This window comes from Capra hircus, chromosome 16, assembly GCF_001704415.2.
Source record: "Capra hircus breed San Clemente chromosome 16, ASM170441v1, whole genome shotgun sequence".
Taxonomy (NCBI): domain Eukaryota; kingdom Metazoa; phylum Chordata; class Mammalia; order Artiodactyla; family Bovidae; genus Capra; species Capra hircus.
The window spans coordinates 50296236-50315162 of record NC_030823.1 but is presented as its reverse complement, the minus strand read 5'-3'; the positions used below and the strand labels follow the sequence as shown (position 1 = coordinate 50315162).

General features: G+C 56.7%; 2 protein-coding genes across 2 annotated transcripts; both read left to right on the top strand.

Moving 5' to 3' along the window:
• SLC25A34 (solute carrier family 25 member 34) lies at positions 1–5707 on the top strand. Its single transcript, XM_013970278.2, has 5 exons — positions 1–1883; positions 2481–2546; positions 2647–2799; positions 3207–3341; positions 3969–5707. The coding sequence occupies exons 1-5, from the start codon at positions 1506–1508 to the stop codon at positions 4149–4151; spliced, it is 915 nt and encodes a 304-aa protein (XP_013825732.2). The 5' UTR covers positions 1–1505; the 3' UTR covers positions 4152–5707.
• TMEM82 (transmembrane protein 82) lies at positions 5990–10448 on the top strand. The gene is made up of 6 exons (XM_013970310.2): positions 5990–6612; positions 6782–6854; positions 7050–7224; positions 7990–8407; positions 9542–9729; positions 10011–10448. Exons 1-6 carry the CDS (start codon positions 6525–6527, stop codon positions 10101–10103), a joined length of 1035 nt encoding a protein of 344 aa, XP_013825764.2. The 5' UTR covers positions 5990–6524; the 3' UTR covers positions 10104–10448.

Genomic DNA, 18927 nt, shown 5'->3' with positions numbered 1-18927 from the left:
CTGGGCCTCACCTTTGCCCTCCCTCCTGTTTCCTACAGAGGCTGCGTGGGAGGGGCAGCCACCAGCACCAGTCCCAGGACTTGTCTGCACTCCCAGGGCAGGGCACTCCTTCTCCCCTCCTCCCCAGCTGTGGGGCCTGAGCACCCGCCACTCGGGATAAACCCAGGAGAATCCAAGCGGTCCCCAGACCTCTTGTTGGCTACCACCCTGGGGCTGGCCTGCGGGTGCCCAGCCTGCCCGGTCTGGGAGGAGCTCCTCAGCCCTTAAGCCCCTCAGCACTGTGGCCTCCAGGGCTTCAGGAGGAAAAGGGTGGACAAGTGGAAGAGGCAGGTGTGGAGGCCGTGAAGGTGGAGTTCTGGGCAGGGTGGCCGTGCCCCTGGTATTGATTGGAACTTAGTGATGTGGGGTGGCCCCGGCAGGAGAGAGGCCCCCTGGAGCAGAGGTTGAGATGGACAGGGTGGTGCTGGCTCCCACCTGAGCAGCCTGGCAGCTGACAGTAGTGCCCAGGGATGGGAGGTTCCATCTCACCAGACACCAAGGGCCACTTCCATGCCTGGGCCTCCGCTCCAGAGAACCGCCAGGAAGAGGGGCGGGACTAGGAGGCCAAGTCCTTGCCAGGTGAGCAACCAAAGCCACAAAGTCACTCAGTGAGACACAGCGGCTCTTATGTTTCCATCTTCTACCCACCCAGGGCGATTGGGTGAAGTACTGTGCTAGGAGTTCTTTACACATCTATAATTCTCGAAGGAACTTCTGCAGTGGGTGTCCATACCCCGACCTTAAAAATGGAGAGACTGAAGCTCAAAGAAAGGAAGTACTTGCTTGGGTCACATGTAACAGTGGAGCCTGGGATTTCAGACCAGTTTCACAGGTCTCTGGAGCCCTCTGCTGTCACTTGGCAGTGGAACCATAGGGCACGGAAGCCAGACCAAAAGACCAGGGCTGGGAAAGGGGACATCACACGGTGGTAGGGGTGGGAGGAGCGGTGCTGAGATGTGGAGAGAAGGTCCCAAGCAGCTGCCTCTTGCCCAGGGCCCAGAGCTACAGCACTGGCCAAGCCAGAAGCAGGCACCAGCCCTTTGCCCCAGGGCCAGAGAGAAGGCTAGAGGGCCAGAGGAGCAGGAAGAGGCTTCCTGGTTGATCAGCACTCTGCTCGCCACCCGCCCCCCCCTAGTCTCCCTTGGGGCCCAGGTGACCTTTCCCCCAGATCCCAGGGTCCAGGCCCTCCCCTGCAGGGAGGTGTGGGGGATGGAGGCAACTGGGATTGGTTTGGAGCCGGCAGGGGCGTGTCCTGGCCTCCAAGGAAGGAGCAGAGCAGGTGGACTCCCAAGATAGACCAGGAGCTGCCTGGCAGCCAGCGGCTTCTCTGACCCAGACCTCTGCCCTCCAAGACATGGCCCCGGGCTCCCTCGATCCCCAGCCCTGTGGCCTTGACAGGGTGAAAACAGCCTAAGCACCGCCACTCCAGGGCCTGTGCCCACCCCCTGGCCCCTGGCCCTGAGGCCATGGAGACAGTGCCCCCAGCTGTGGACCTGGTGCTGGGTGCTTCAGCCTGTTGCCTGGCCTGTGTCTTCACCAACCCCCTGGAGGTAGTGAAGACGCGGCTGCAGCTTCAGGGGGAGCTGCAAGCACGGGGCACCTACCCTCGGCTCTACCGGGGCTTTGTGGCCTCCGTCGTCGCGGTGGCTCGTGCAGATGGGCTGTGCGGCCTGCAGAAGGGGCTGGCTGCCGGCCTCCTCTACCAGGGCCTCATGAACGGTGTCCGCTTCTACTGCTACAGCCTGGCATGCCAGGCTGGCCTCAGCCAGCAGCCGGGAGGCACCGTGGTTGCAGGAGCTGTGGCGGGGGCACTGGGAGCCTTCGTGGGGAGCCCTGCTTACTTGGTGAGTGCATTGTCTCCATCCACCCCCTACCCTGTGACCCAGCTTGCATGGGGGCGGCAGTCTCCTGGGCTGGCCTCTAAAGAGCAGGTGGGGTGGGGCAGGCTGGGTGGGGCAGCTCCCCAGAACATCCCCGCCCAGGCTGCCTGGAATCTGCCCCTTGGTCCAGAGCACCAGGGCTTGGCCCTGATCCTCACTCCCCTGGGGGCCCCACCCCACCAGTTCTGAGCCAGGGGAGGGCGGGGAGGGTGGCAGGAGGTCCCTTGTCTTCCTGTGCAAGAATAAAGCCTCCCTCTAGTGAGGGCCCCCTATCCAAGCCTGGATGCTGTCATTGCTCTTGGTTCTCAGAACAGCTTTCTAAGGGTGAGCAGAAAGGTCGCGAGAAGGTGAAGGAGCTTGTCCCAGGTCACACCTGATGCAGATGCAGGCTGCCTCCAGAGCCTCACCCTCAGCCCTATTCCACACATCGGGAGGCGGCAGGTGCGGGCTCAGGGAGGTCTGGGTGTCAGGGCCCAGCGAGGCGTGCCCTCGACACACACAGCTCCTCCAGGCTCTCCCAAGTTTCCATCCCCAGGCCCTGTGTCACCTCTGCACGCACAGGTCAAAACGCAGCTGCAGGCCCAGACGGTGGCCGCAATGGCCGTGGGGCACCAACACCATCACCAGGTAGGGACCGTCTCTCCTGAGAGTTCCCCGAGCTGGGCAGGTTGGACGGGCTCCTGGACAGGCACGGGCTGCCCACTGACCCCATGCCCTCTCCCCACAGAGCCTCTTGGGCGCCTTGGAGACCATCTGGCGGCAGCAGGGCCTGGCAGGGCTGTGGCGGGGCGTGGGTGGGGCCGTGCCCCGGGTCATGGTTGGCTCTGCCGCTCAGCTGGCCACCTTTGCCTCTGCCAAGGCCTGGGTGCAGGAGCGACAGGTGAGGCTCTGGGGACACCTGTGCCCGCCTCCAAACACAGGAGTAGTGGGGGGCGCCTGCCTTCTTTCTTTCTGTCTGTCCAGATCCGCATCATACCCACACGTCTCCACCTGGACCCTACACAGGGAAGCTGAGGGCATGGTGACAGACAGGGCACCTTAATAAAGCTGAGGGCCCTGGCTCTGCCCTCAGGCCATGACCCTGGCTTTTGGGTCCAGCAAGAGTGAGGAGTCGGCAGTAGACCCTGAAGCTCAGGGGGGATGGGGTGGGGAGGGAGTAGCTGGAGGGGCCTCCTCTGCCCCACATTCCCCAGGTCTTCCAGCCCCCAGGTGCTGAGATGGTGGGGTAATACCACGTGGGTGGGTGGAGGGCAGCTACGGGGGTCAGCAACCTGTATGTCCCCACAGTGGCTCCCGGAGGACAGCTGGCTGGTGGCCCTGGCCGGGGGCATGATCAGCAGCGTAGCTGTGGTTGCTGTCATGACCCCCTTCGACGTGGTCAGCACGCGGCTGTATAATCAGCCAGTGGACGGGGCAGGCAGGGTAAGCAGGGGATAGAGCGGGGAGGGCTGGGTGCTGGCAAGCACCCCCCCAACACACACACCCACACACACACCCAGGGCTAGGGACATGCGGACATGTGACCTACACGCACACACGTTAATTCGGCTTGTTTGCTGAACACCCATGTCCCAAGCATGTGCTAAGCATTTTCACATCCACATTTTAATTCTCTCCTCACAACCACCTTCATTTTCCTGATGAGGAGACTGGGGTTCAGGGAGATCAAGTGACTTGCCTAAGGTCACACAGCTCGTAAGTGGAGGAACCTGAACTGGAATCCAGGCCTGACCCCACAGCCTCACTGACACAATCCTCATATACACTGGTACAGGATGTGCCCAGCACAAAGGTGCCCTCCACAGCCTGCGTTAGGGATGAAATCCACCTGCATGCTGCTAGCCACGCCTGTCCTGGGGCGGGGGCTGCCTGGAGGAAGCGGCCCCTTTTGAACTTTCACAGCCCAAACGGACACCTTTATGTGATTCGATGAGCTTGGGGGCAGTGCCTTTTCTGAAGTACCACAAAGGCCTCACACAGACACACACCATTGTGCCAGCCAGGGCCCCACAATGCCTGCAGTGATGTCTGCCCTGTGTCTGTCCCCAGGGCAAGCTATATGGCGGCCTCGCCGATTGCCTGGTGAAGATCTGGCGGCAGGAGGGCCCCCTGGCGCTCTACAAGGGTCTGGGCCCCGTCTACCTGCGCCTGGGCCCCCACACCATCCTAAGCATGCTCTTCTGGGATGAACTCCGGAAACTGGCCAGGCGGGGCCAGCACCAGGGCAGCTAGGCGGTGTCCTTCACCCCAACACAGCCGGCCACTTGGCAGGACATGATGGCCCGCTGCAGCTGGGAATGGCTGTTCCATAGCCAGCCCAGGCCCAGGCCCTGCCACAAGGTCCAGGGAGAGTGTGGTCAGACAGCTGTGGTCAACCCAGCCCCTGGGCCCACATAGGGCCAGCGGACCCACCTGGAATCACCACCCACTCCGTTCTCCAGAAGTGTTCATCCTTCTCTGTCCCAGGTTACCTTATCCCAGAGCCTTACTCGTCACAATAACTACTCCAAGGTGTGAACAGCGCTGTGAGCTGGGTCACATACAATATCAACCTGCTTACACAGTGAAAGTGAAAGTGAAGTCGCTCAGTAGTGTCCGACTCTTTGCGACTCTATAGACTAGCTTACCAGGCTCCTCTGTCCATGGGATTTTCCAGGCAATAGTACTGGAGCAAATTGCCATTTCCTTCTCCAGGGGAATTTCCCAGCCCAGGGCTAGACCTGGGTCTCCTGCATTGTAGATAGACACTTTACCGTCTAAGCCACCAGGGAAGTCCTGGGAGGTATTAAAACTCTGTTGCTGATGAGGAAGTGGAGGCTCAGAAAGGTGAAGTGCTTTGACCAAAGCCACATAGCTTTGAAGGGTCAGAGCTGGAACTGGGACTCACCTCTGCCCACCCCCGACCTGTGTGCCCTTGGTGAGAGCCAGGACCATGGAGGCCGGAGTGGCCCTGAGGGATCACTGCACACGTGGGGAGGTCCTGGGGAGCACCGTGAGGCACTGGGGCCATCATCTGTGTTAGTCTGCCAAGGCCACCATTACAGAGCTCCTCAGACTAGGCAGCTTAAACAACAGAATGTTCTTTTCTCACAGTTCTGGAGACTACCTGTCCAGGTTTGGTTTCCTCTGAGGCCTCCCTTCTTGGCATGTAGACACCTGTCTTCTCCCAGGGTCCCCACCTGGTCTTCCCTCTTTGTGTCTGGGTCCTAATCCCCTCTTAAAAGAACACCAGTTATATTGGATTAGGCCTCAGGCTAATGACCTCATGTTCCTTAATTACTTCCTTAAAGACCCCATCTCCAAATACAGTCACCTTCTGAGGTTAGAACTTCCCTACATGAATCCGGGGTCAGGGAGGGGACACAACACAGCCCCTCAACTACGAGCTTTTACTGAGGGTCTCCTAGACGCCCAGCACTGTGGGCATTTGCACAGATTCTCATGACAGTTCTGAAAGGTAGCTCTTGATGCGCCCATTATTCAGATGAGCAGACTGAGGTCCCAGGAAAGGAAGCAACTTCCCCAAGGTAGTAGAGCTAGGTATCCTCATCCCAGACCCTTTTCTTTGTCCAAGCTGCAGCCACACTCCCCCCATGGGTGTGTCCCTAAGGCACTGACCTTTGTGCTACAGAAGTGGGCGCTGAGTGCCTGAAGAGGCAGGACTGGCTGAAGTCAAGTGGCCTGAACTGCCTTGCCCGCCACACCCCATGTCTGCAAAGAGCTGCTCCCCAGGCTCAGCCCTACTGCACACTCCAAACCAATAAAGTTTTCTATTTTGTCTACTTCAACGGCTCCGCACTGCTGGCAGCCTCAGTCTCTGGACTCCAGAACCCCAACCCGCGGCTGGCTCTTCTGTCTGGGAAAGGAGGACCCAAAAGAACTGGGGCGGCCCCACCCCTCAGGCCAAGCGAGGCCCGCCTGCCGCCTAGTGGGCACGAGGAAGATCGTCACGGCGGGCGGCCCTGCGGTGCAGGGGGCGAGGGCCTGGATCTGGGTCCTGAGGCTACCCCCCCACACCCCCACCGCCACCCCCCCACCCTACCCCCACCGCCACCCCCACCCACCCCCACCCTACTCCGCCCCCGGCAGTAGGAGGGGAGACACCCTTTCCAGGCCTTGGGCTGAGAAAGCGAAGCCTTAGGCTGTGGGGGATGGACCCCGTCCCCTTCCAGCCCTCAGGCTGTTGGGGGTGGAAGCCCCCTTCCAGACCTTGGGCGGAGCGGGGAACCCCACACTTCAGGCCGAGAGGGAGAACCCATAACAGAGGCTAAGGAAGGACAGATGAGGCTTGGGGCTTCAGGAAGGCGCTGTGGTGCAAGGCCCAGAGGAGGGTGAGAAAAATGGGCGCCAGTCTCGAGCAGGACCGAGACCAGCCCACCCAGAGATGCCCTCCACCCCATGCTACCCAAATGGCAAGCGCCTGGGCAGCGGTCTTAACTCACAGCCCCGAAAGTTTAAGGCCCTGGCTCTCATCCCTTCCTCTCCCCTGGGCTTTTGACCCCTCCCGGCTCCTCCCCTCGCCTCCATCACCTTTGCCCGGTGGCGGTGACGTTGCGGTCTCTCCGGTGCAGACCTGGCCGGAGGCTGGGCTGGATCCCGGTGGCCATGTTCTCCCTACTGTCCCCCACCTCCTGGCTCCCCAGCCTCCCCTCCCTCGACTGGGGCTCCGGCCTCCTCGAAGCCCTCCTGCAAGGTGAGCGCCTCCCCCTTGCCCCTCAGCCCCGCCCTCCGCCGGACACCTGCTCAGCTCCCGACGATCCCACCCACGTGGAGGATCCCACCCACGTGGAGTATCCCGCCGCCTTGCCTGCCGGCTCCTCTAACCCTACCACACCGTCCCCCCTCCCTACTGCCCCCGTCAGGCCTCGTCGGGGCCTGCGCAGTCTCCATCCTGAACAACCTCCTGAAGGTCTACTTCTTCGTGGGCTGTGCCAAGTGAGTGCCCACCTCCCCTGCGCCCTGAAACCCACAGTGAGAAGAGGCCTCTGAGAGGAGGGCCGGGAGGAAAAGGCCGCCCCTCCCTCACCCCAGGGAGTGGCTGGGAGCCCCGGGACCCCCTCCAGGGACCAGACTGGTGGTTCTGCACCCTCTGTCTGTCTCCTCTACCCGCGCCCCTGTCTGTCTCCACAGCCACCCGGAACTTCGTCTTGAAAAGCAGAGGCTGCAGGCCCGGTGGGCGTCGCTGGAGACCGTGCATCTGGCAGGGCTGGCCCTGATTCTGACCGTTGTGGGGGTCCGGGTGGCTGCCCTCGTAGTGCTCGAGTTCTCCCTCCGGGCTGTCTCCATGCTGCTTTCCCTGGACAAGGTGAGACCACAGGGAGGTGGTGGGTGAGGACCGCCTGGCCCTGGGCCCTGGTTTTCACCCCGGAATAAAAAAATTGGCAAAACTGTGATTGCCAACGCCCAGTCTCCACTCAGAGTGGACACAGCCCCAGGCCAAGAATATAACACAGCAGCTCGAGGCTGTCTGGAGCTTCCAAGCAGCCAGGCACTGTGCTAGATGCTCTGAGCGCATCATCTCATCCTTGTGACCACAGTGGGTAAAAGTTCGCTCAGATCCCAGTTTCGCATGTGGGAAACTAAGGCTCAGAGAGGCAGAGGGGCTTATCCGTGGTCAACAACCAGCAAGAAGTAGAGTCAGGCTTTGAACCCAGTTCTTCAAGGCTCTGAGCTGCCACTCTTCAGCCAGCAGACCAGTCCCAAGTAATAACCATGACTGAAATTAAGCTGAAAGAAATGATACAGTGATGAAATTTCCCTGGCAGTCCAGTGGCTAAGACTCTGTGTTTTTAATGTAGGGGGTGTGGTGGGTTCGATCCTTGGCCAGGGAACTAAAAATCACACATGCCTGCATGACCTGGCCAAAAAATAAATTTAAAAAGACAAAAGAGACGATCCCAGTGGGCTTGACCTGAAGGCAATATTTCCTCTTTGGGAACGATCCCTGAGGTTCCTTCAGGCTCCAGCCTCCTACAGAGTGGAGTGTCTGTACTGTGACACCCTCTGGGTCCCCCCAGGGTGATGAGTAGCCTAAGCCCCCATCATTGTCCCCCCCCACCCACCCACCCAGGGCTCCAGGGGCACCGAGAAGCTACAGCTGTACCTGCTGTGCCAGTACTCACTGGGCTGCGGGCTGACCTGCGGCCTGAGCTTCCTGCAGGAGGGCGCCCCGCACCGCACGCTGAACCTGATGCTGGGCCTCGGGTTGGCAGCACTGCTCAGCACGGGTGCCCGGCGCCTCCGCCACCACGTCTGCCAGCTCTATGAGCTGCACAGCAGCCAGCGTTACTGTGGGGTCTGCCTGAGCCTGCTGGCAGGCGCGCACCACCTCCCCCGGCTGCTGGGCCGAACTCTGGCCGTGACCTTTATAGTGGGCAACCTGGCCGCCGTGGCCCTCATCAACCAGGACTTCCTGACCACCTCGGAGGCCGTGCGCTTCTGGACGCCTCTCACCATCTGCTACACCCTGCTGGTCATCTACATGCAAGGTAAGGGCCACGGGCAGCAGCTGATTCACTCACACCCTACCGTCTGCCCCGGGCCCAGTGCCATGCTAGGCCCTGAGGAGGACGACGACACTCAGATCTGGCCCCTGCCATCCCAGAGCACCCAGTCTGGTAACAGTAGCCATGCAGTAAACAGAGAAGGGTACAGGGTGCAGGGTGAGCCCAGTGAAACAGTACTTGAATTGGGCCTCAAGGATAAGCAGGAGCCCTGGGGAGAGATCACGACAGAGGGAATCATGTGTACCAAAGCCCAGAGGTGACTCAAGGCCTGAAAACAGCAGGGAGGGGACGAGGCTGGCCGGGTTCACAGGGGCCCAATGGAGAGCTGTCATCAGCCAGGTGAGGCAGTCTGTTCAGATGCTGTTGTAGGGTTTTAAGCAGGGGCGAGTGACCTGTTCAGATCTGGGCCTGAGGAGGAGCCACCTGGCTGAAGGGTAGGGATGGGGCCGAAGAGACAGGACAAGGAAGGGCAGTCAGGCAAACAGGGCAGAGATGCAGAGGCCCTGATGTGGGAAAGAGCCTAGCACGCTTGATGGACCACAAGAAGACTGGGATGGTTGGAGGCAGCGAGCCTGAGATGAGGTTGGAGAGTGGACTCCGATCAGATGGGGCAGGACCTCCTTGTAAGGTAAGGAGTGTGGAGTTTATTCCAGATGCAGGGGGATGTCCTGGGAGGATTATAAGCAGAGGAATGATTCCATCTTGTTAGTGTGTTTAGAAGGCTACTGGCTGCTGAGTACACGCTGAGTTGTGGGGTCTAGACTAGAAGCCAGGGGCCCAGTGAGAAAGCTGATTTGAGAGATGAAAGCAGAAAGAGCCTGCAGGGCTCACTGATGGATCGGCCGTGGGAATGCAGGAAAGAGAAGAGTCAGGACGACTCCAGGGCGAGACCCTGGGTGGGCAGTGAGGCCCAGGAGGAAGAAATGCCCTGTAGTTGCAGAGTGGAGATGGGGTGGAGAGGAAGGGAGGGGGGCTGCCTGTGGAGGGAAAGTCTCGCACCTTCCTGGGGAGGAAAGTGGTGGGGGAGCTGGGAGGTCCAGGCCCCAACTCAGCTGGACCTCAGGGTGGGGTCGCAGGGATCGGGCAGGTGGCCAGTGACAGGGGCCCTGTTTGCAGAGGAGCAGCGGCAGCGCCCCGGCCTGAAGAGCCACGTCCAGACGGTGCTGGTGCGCATGTGCGGTCTCTTCGTACTGCTGCTGACAGTGGGCCGCTGGCTGGACCTCCTGGGCATCCTCATCTGCCTGCTGGGCGAGCTCTGGTGCCTGGTGGGCATCCGCAGCCTGCTTGATCTTTGCCAGATACAGGTGGGCACCCCCGCCCTGAAGGTCCCCCAGACACTGAAGCCCTGCTCCAGACAACCCCGGGAACCTCACCAAGTCAGGGTTAACTTTTGACCCCTCAGAAGCCCAGGTCACTAGGAATGCGGCGATTGAGGGGCACCCCCACCCCATCCACAGCCCACCCCATCCTGTGCCCCAGAGCCCCAAATGAGAGGAGCATCCTGGAAAATTGGAGGCCTGAGTGCCCCCACGGGATGGAGGGGATTGAGTGGCACTTCCATCCTTTCCTCCCTGTCTCCCCTCAGGATTTTCCACCCCAGAGGCCTTCGGTGTCAGCTCTAAGCCAGCCCCAGCCCACAGCCCCTGCCCAGCCTGAGGAGGGGACGGCTACCTCTTGAGTGACCTTGGCAGGGACTTGGGAGGCTCTCAGGTCCGCTCAGGCTCACCTGGAGGCCTTGACCCCAGGTTACTACCTGGAGGCAGAATGGCAAGGCTGCCCTCTACCTGGAGCACTGGGGATCTGCGGGAGGGCAGGGAGGATTTGGGGCTGGGTCCCTCAGAGGGTGGGAGTACCTGGAGGCCGCTGGGTTAACCTTTTCCTTTTTCTCAGGGCTGGGGAACAGATACAGGTCTCCTAGACCTGCCTTCCCAGGGACATTGGGGGGACTTGTGTTCCCATGATGGCTCCGCCCGTTCCCCACCTCCCTGCCCTTTCCACAAACAATAAAGGTGACTTTCTCAGATTTTTCTTAGAAACGTGAACACACTGAGAGGTGAAGAGGCTTGTCTAAGGCGATAGAGCTCTTCTGACTGGGGCAGGCTCCTGGGATGTGTGCCTAGCTGGGTCCCTGGGATTCAGGAATTTGGTGTGGAGGTGGCTGAAGAGGTGATCCGGATGCAGTGGCATGGATGGGCACACGGTCTGGGACTCCCTGGCTGTCTCAGGTGGAGGATGCCCGTGTCCTGTCCCATCCCAGGTTGAGAAACCAGTGGAGGGACTATGATGCTTGGGCCTCTGCTGGTGCCCTTGGGTCCCCCACCTCTGACCCTTACATGGGGATCCTTCCCATCTCAGCCATGTTCAGCATTGTATCCCCCGCAGGGCCCAGCTCATGAAGGTCAGAGTATATGGAAGAAAGGTTAGGCACCAACAACTCTGCTTATCTGCTGTGTGGCCTTGGGTAGGCCACTGCCCCTCTCTGAACCTAGCAGAAGAACAACTGTCATCTGTTGGGCACTGTGCTAAGCATCTTTATTATCTCATTTCATTTTAACGTCAGACCCAAGAGGCAGGTACTGTTACTACTTTTAATAGATTCAGAAACCAAGGCTCAGAGAGGTTAAGGGAATTACTCAAGGGACCACAGCTCGTTAATGGCAAAGCCAGGATTTGAATTCAGGTAGCCTGACATCCAGAGTTCAAGTGCCACGCATGCTCCGTGCTCCTCACTTCTTATAGAAGAATTGGAGCCAGGGAAGTTAACAGAGGTGGGCGTAGTAAATATGGCAGGTCCATTCCTGGTAAATTCTGGAATGTGGCTCCCACCACATTTTGTCCAAGTTAACCTGAGGCTGTACTATACCTATGATCTCCTGGTCCAGGCACCAGCCCACAGGGCAGTTTGCATCAATGGGGATTGAGGACCCCAACTCAGGGGTCCTTTTCCAAAAGAGACCCCACAGGGCAAAGGAGACTCCCAGCCAAGGGACTTCCAAACAGGTTGTGAGGGTCTGAGTGTCTGGGAGAGGCAGGGGAGGCATCTGGGAGGAGGCGGGACCTGGAGAAGGTTCTTGGAGGGTTCCAGGTTCTGATGGAACTTCTCAGCCAAAGCCTATTGCTTTGGAGCAGACAGAGTCCGGCCTAGGATTCTACTCCCTGTCCTGGGTGCATCTGAGATCCAGGAACTGACTGGCCCCAAGGCTGGACGGTGCTTCCAGCTCATTCCTTGAACTCAGAAGCTCGAGCCCAACTTCTGATCCCCTGCTCTCCATCCTTCTCCCAGGAGGCACATTGCAGACTCAGGGAGGCCAAGGTGGGGGAAGTGCCTGTGGATGCCCCTCCCCCAGTACAGAACCCAGCCTCCATCTGCCTGGGAGTGTGCTTGTTCCCTCTGGGCAGGAAACTTGCCCCAGTCTAGGAGGAAATGGGCCAGTCTAGGTGGCACAGGGCCAGCCCCTTGCCAGACCCAGATTGGACAACTGGGTTCCAACTCGGGCCTGATGTTTTTCCTGGAAGGTTCCCCAACCTCCCAGTCCCCGACTCTGCCTGTGACCTGGTGGGAACAGGGCTGGAAGGAGACTGGGCTTGGCGACCCTTTCCTTTTTATGGGCACAGGGACTGTTTTCTAAACAAAAAGTCAGCCACGTGAGCTGAAAAAGGATTCTTTTCTTATCTATTAAATTATTTTTGTGAAAAGTTTGACAAGGGTATAAAAATCAGATCATTCTACTGAGACACACCAAATAAAGAGAAATAGGCCTGAAGTCCGGAGGGCAGAAGAAATCCAGAAGGTATGATCTGGAACAGGAGCAGGAAGCTAAATTTGTTAGGCCACAGACCATGAGATACCAGATCCTGGGCTCTGACCAGCATCCTCCTGAAGAGGTGGGAGAATAGAGCCCCAGTTCCTGCTAAGAGGGGATGGTAGCCTCTGGACCGCCTGGGATTGGGGTAGGCCTGCCTCCTCGCTCCTAAGCAACACCCCCCCAACCTGTGGCTTTTCTGAGCTATGGCATTGTCCCTCTGGTTGCCCCTTCATTCCTTCCCCCATTACTGAACATCTGCATGGGGCAAGGCCCTGGGCCAGAAGCAAGATGCACAAATAGCAATTGCTGCAAAAAAAAAAAGCTAGTAAGGGGATAGAGTAATGGAGGGTAGGGAAGACATATTTGGTATCAAAAGCCACATAGCAAATGACCCCCAAATTTAGCAGCTTAAAGACTTGGAGGGGACTGGATCCTCCCTTTGCCTGGGAGTGGGGTCTCTCCTGGAAAAGGACCCCTGATTTGGGACCCTCAATCCCCATGGATGCAAACTGCCCTTTGGCTTGGTGCCTGGACCAGGAGATCATAGGCATAGTACAGCCTCAGGTTAACTTGGACAAAAGGTGGTGGGAGCTGAAAGAGTGTTTAACCAGTATTAAAACCAGCATCCCAGTGTTTTCGCTGTATTCTGTTCGTTAGAAGCAAGTGGCTGTTTAGCCACTCTTGAGAAGAAGGGATTACGGGAGGACACAGTAGAGGATAGGGGTCTTCGGGGGCCGTTTTGGAAGCCGCCTTCCACAGAAGGCTTCTTTGAGAAGATCTTCTCTGAGGAGGACCGGCCAATAAGAAAGCTGAGGGAGGAACACCCCAGGCTGAGAGAACAACACAGGGAAAGGCCCTGAGGTGGGAACCAGCTGGGAGAATCTAGAAACAGCAGGAAATTTAGCATAGCTGGAACATCACAGGATGCAGTGGCCGGAAGGAGGTCACGGAGGTGGGCAGGCACCAGAGTGCTCAGGGCCAAGGCCAGCATTGGGACTTTATTCTCCTGTGGCGGGCAGACAATGGAGGGTTTGCACATGGAGGTGACATTATCTGGCTTACGTTTACTTTCTTTTTTTTTTGGCTTATGTTTTCAAAGGGTTCCCCTCCATGCTCTTTTTAGAGTAGACCGTATAGACACGGTCAACCGGTTTTTGAAGCATTTGGAATAGCCCAGGTGAGAGGCTGGGGGCTTGGGCCATGGAGGTGGCCAGGCTGGCTGGATTCTGAACATGTTTTGAAAAGCTGATAAGATATTCTGGTCCTTAGATGGGAGCTTGAGAGGAAGCGAGGAGTCCTGGAATCCCTAGGTTTTTGGCCTGAACAGTGGGTGAATGAATTGGGGGCCTCTAGGGACAGGGCAAGGTTACCTCATGTAGGTGGGGTCACCATCAGCAGAAGGTCCAGTGTTATGACACGGTCTGAGGTTTGGGGAGCCCCTGCTGAGATTGAGCCACAGAAACCAAGTCCTGAAGGTTGAGGGGGAATTTCGAGGCCACAGGAGTGGTGGTGTAGCCCAGGTAGGTCTCAAGACTTCTGAGTGGCTTGCGGGATGGAGGAGGGGTCAGTGTGGCTGGAGCAGAGGGGACAAAGGGCACGAGAGATGCTGTCATGGAGGCAGGCTGGGCCAGATCACCAGGACACGGGAAGGGCTTGTCATTTCCCCAAGAGTGTCGGGAGCCGCAGAAAGGGTGCGGGCCTGTGATGACCATGCTGCTTTCGTGAGACGGCCTAGCCTGCTTGGAGAATGGATTATAAGGAGTAAGAGCAGGCAAATCTAGGACTTTCCTGGTGGCCCAGTGGTTAAGAATCCACCTTCCAACTCAGGGACAAGGGTTCAATCCCTGGTCATATGCAACTGAGCCTGGGCGCCACAGCTAAGACTCAACACAGCTGAATAAAATAAAGTAAATAAGAGCAGGGCTAATTCAATTTTAAGGGTTCCTTTTAGGAAGAAGAGTACAAAATTTGTTTGTAAGTGAAAATTGAGGTTGAGAAAGAAAAGCAAGATAAATTACTGGAACTGTAGAGACTTGGGTCAGTTCTCCTGACATCTCTCTGGGCACTTTGGCAGGAACACTTAAAAGGAAGATGTTTCCTGCGTGTAACCTGGCTGCCCTTCCCTCATGCACCACTTCATAACTCCCAGAGACTGTCAGCCCTCATAGGGACCACGCGAGTTAGGGAACTGAGCAGAAGTGTCATTAACTTCACAGTAAGCCCACCTCTGGCCTTCCCTGGAGGCTCAGTGGTAAAGAAGCTGCCTGCCATTGCAGAAGATGTGGGTTTGATCCCTGGGTCTGGAAGATCCCCTGGAGAAGGACACAATTTAGGGACTAAACAAGAACAACACAAGCCTGCCTCCAGGGAAGAGAAAAGTAAGGAGGTCAACTGGAGGCTGTAGCAGGGCCTAGGCCACATTACACTTCAGTTAGGCGGGGTCTCAGGATTGGGGTCCCCACAACCAGAGAGAGTGGTGGAGCATTGGACAGATGCTGCCAGGGGTGGGAGCTCAAGGAAGAGCCTGGGGTCAGTGGGGGAACAGGGGCCTGGCGCTGGCAAGCAGCCGAGGGATTGGGGAGATTTAGGGAACACTCCCAAGTGAGTGAAACCAGGACTTCCTCCTCTGTTGACAGAAGGGACTCTGACTTTCAAAGCCTGGTCAAGGAGAGGCCTTTCCAGCTCACTAAGACTCAAGCCCGACCATGGCCCACCCTACACTTCCCACTGTCTCTGAAGCTGATGCTGAGTTGCTTAGCGGAGGCCTGGCCATGGGAACCAGTGGGTCCAGCCAGAGCTAGCTCAGGCCCCTGGACCAGGAGGGAATTAAGAGCCAGACGTTGTTGTCACAGTCAGGTCTGGAGGCTGGGCCTGCCTGGCCTGTGTGAACACGTGCTTGGGGTCTGAGAGTCGGAACTCCATGTAGCTATAACTGTGGTTCAGTTACTCCCTGTGTGGTTTCTGAACATATCCTACACACTTTGGAGAAGGAAATGGCAACCCACCCCGGTATTCTTGCCTGGATTCCATGGACAGAGGAGCCTGGTGGGCTACAGTCCATGGGGTCACATAGAGTCGGACACGACTGAGTGACTAACACTACACACTTGGCCGTTCAGTTAAAAGGGCTTGGAGCTGGACTATGTAGGCTTGAATGAAGCTTCCTTACGGAGATGACCTTGAACAAGTTACTCTCTGTGCCTCAACTTCTCCATTTGTTTAGAGGACCGTACGGGATGAAGCAGGTAGGGCACTCAGACCAGAGCCTGACCTCTGGTGCTGTGGCCCCCACCTCCATATCAGTCTTGGCGAAGCCCTCATGATGTGAAGAGTCGATGAGCACAGTTGAGTAAGAGGACCCGGAAGAAGACACTGGCTCAGGTGGCAAAGACAGAAACAGATCTCGGGGAGGAAGGAAATGAAGAGATCTCCTGCCTAGCCACCCGTCCAGCAGACTGCTCCCAGGTGGAGAAAGGTGATGCGTATTTTCATTTTATTTGCAAAGAGCTGCATGAGAATTCAGCTGGTGTCGCACAGAGTCAGACACAACTGAAGTGACTTAGCAGCAGCAGCAGTGGTAAAGAACCCGCCTGCCAGTTCAGGCAGATGTGAGAGACACAGGTTCAATTCGTGGGTTGGGAAGACCCCCTGGAGGAGGGCAGGGCAACCCCCTCCAGTGTTCTTGCCTGGAGAATCCCATGGACAGAGGAGCCTGGCGGGCTACAGTCCATAGGATTGCAGAGTCAGACACAACTAAAGCCACCTAGCATACAAGCATAAGGATTTATAACCCTGTGCTGCCCATTTTTCTTGTATTATTTTCCCCCAGCCTTCAGGACAACCTTGTGAGGAGCTGATTGTTATTTTCCGTATCTTCCTGGAGAAAACTCAAAGTTTAGAGAAGTTCAATGACTTGCTCAAGGGGGCTTCCCTGGTGGTCCAGTGCTTAAGAATCCATCCACCTTCCAGTGCAGGGGACGCAGGTTTGATCCCTGGTCAGGGAACTAAGATCCCACATACCGTGGGGCAACTAAGTCCCCAGCAACTGCTGGGCCTGTGCCACAACTAGAAAGAAGCCTGCCTGCCACAACGAAGACCTGACGCAGCCAAAATTAAATACATAATTTTTTAAATTGACTTGCTCAAGATTACACAGCTAATAAGTGGGGGAGCCAAGATCCAAATTCAAGTGGGTCTGACTCCAAAGCCGAAATTCTTAATGCTAACTTTGCATATGCAGCTACTTTAAGACCCCCTCCTCCTACTCATGCATTAAATTCAAATTACTGAGACCCTACAAAGTGACAAGCACTGCGCTGGCTGCTGGAGACAGAGTAGAAAGTCTCAGCCCTGCTCCCAGTCTGGTGGGTAAAGCATATTGGTTCCACTCAGAAGCCTTGAGGTGAATCCGTAGGATTGACATGACTCCTGACACCTGGAGGAATTGGCACAGGCTTCTCAAAAGTGCTGAGACTAGTATAGAGTTTGCCAGGAGGAAGGGAGTGATCAAGACTCATGAAGTCTCACCAGTATGCCTCGTGACTCTGCTATAAGCAACAGAAATAGTTTTTAACTGGCTGAAGAAAAATCAAGAAAAAAAAAAGATGCACTGGTTCCAGAGATCCAGTGGGAGGACTTTCAGGCATGGCTGGATCTAGCAGCTTAAGTGATGAAATCAGTTATTCTCTTTCTCTATCATCTTAGCTCTGCTGTCCTCTGTCTTGGTCCAAGTGTTGGCAGAAATCATGCCAAGCTGGCATCCTGCCAGCATGGGAAAAATAAGCCCTCTTTTTACATACGTCCAGCCAGGAATTGAAAGTAGGGGTGAGGTTTTCCAAACAAAAACTGGGTGCTGTTACCAGAATCTAGGAAAGGGATGCTAGCTGACAGAATCCATGATGTCTGTTAGATTCTTGAGCGGAACGAAGTCTTCCTTACCTTCAGCATTTTGTCCATCTTACTATGATATCCAAACCTCTGTCCTCTATATGATGGGAAGAGGAAAGGAACTCACCTAAACACCTACTAAGCATCAGGCAAATTTATCCACATTCATCCCAACAAATCCTCACAATGAAGCCACAAGAAGGTACTGCCATCCCAGGGTTACGAGAAAACTGAGGCTCAGAGAGAAGCATCTTGCCCAAGGTAACAGGCTGGCAAGTGACCGAGCTGGAATCACTCACACATACTGATGTTACCCCTATCTGTGCTTGCCACTGCTATAGCCCGCCCCTGCTACAGTGTGCAGGAGGCCCCACTTCTCTGTACTGCTGCACCCCTGCCAGCCCCTAGCACAGGACCGTACACACAGTAGGTATCCAGGAATAAGTGCTGAACTGACCTGACTTCATACAGACAGAGTGGAGGATGGAGGGAGGACAAGGGCAAGAAACCAGGACTGGGAGGTCCATGGGTTTTTTGAGGCTGTTTGCCAAGGAATAGACCACCCCCCCAACCCCAACCCAGATGCATAATTTCATGCAGCTTCACATGTGGGGATCCCTAGGCTGGGTGCTGACAGCTTGGCTCTGACCTGGCCCGGGTCGAGCCTGTCAAGGGGAAAAGCAACTGGACTGAAGGATGCTTTCCTCCCCTGGGGTCTCTGGCTTCCTGGGGGCTGCAGCTCAGCCAGCCTCAGAGGAGAATCAGAGCAGGGAGGACTGCTCCATGTCACTCTCCCCAGGCTTGTCACTGTTCTCAGATCTAGCTGCAGAGCAAGAGGACCCTGTGAGCCAAGAGTTCTGGAAACCAGGCAAGCATGATGTGGGAATAGCCAATGCTACTACTGGTGCGGCAGCAACTCTGGGCTGGGCCCTGGAATGCCTTGTCCCCAGGAGGTCTGCAAAGGGAAGCATTCATGTCCCCACCCAAGGGTATCCAGTCCAGCTGCCCCATGTTATAGGTGAGGAAACAGGGCCTTGGAGAGGGGAGGAACTTGTCCGTGATCACAGCCAGCACCAGAGAGCCAGAGTTAAGCCTAAGTCTGACCTCAAAGCCTGTGTTTTCCTTACTGCCTTCCTCTTCCTGGAAAGTCCTCCCCTGTTCCTCTTGTAGCTGGTTCCTCCCCATCTCAGCTTAAGTGTCAGCCCCCAGAGAGGCCTGGCCTACTCCCTCCTGCACCCCTTACTCTGTCTTAGCCTCTTGCTCATTCCTGTATAGCACACATCACCACTGGTAATCATCGTATTAATTTTTGTTGGGAATTCCCTAGGCAGTCCAGCGCTTCGGACTAGGTGCTTTAACTGCAGTGGCCAGGGTTCAATCCCTTGTCGGGGAACTAAGATCCCACAAGCTGCACGGTACAGCCAAAACAAACAAACGAAAAGATTGTTATGTCCTGCTCTCCCCCGTGGATACTATTCCATGCTATGCTTAGTTACTCAGTCATGTCCGACTCTTTGCGACCCCATGGACTGTAGCCCTCCAAGCTCCGCTGTCCTTGGGGATTCTCCAGGCAAGAATACTGGAATGAGTTGCCACGCCCTCCTCCAGGGGATCTTCCCAGCTCAGGGATCAAACCCAGGTCTCCCACGTTGCAGGCAGATTCTTTACCGTCTGGGCCACTGACTGATGACACCTGACTTGATTCTCGTGGGCTCCGTGACTCGAGCTGAGCACACAGCAGGTGCTCAACTGCTCTTTGGGTAGGAGGTTCCCCAGCAGACTGGACAGCGGCAAATGTCCCCACTGCCC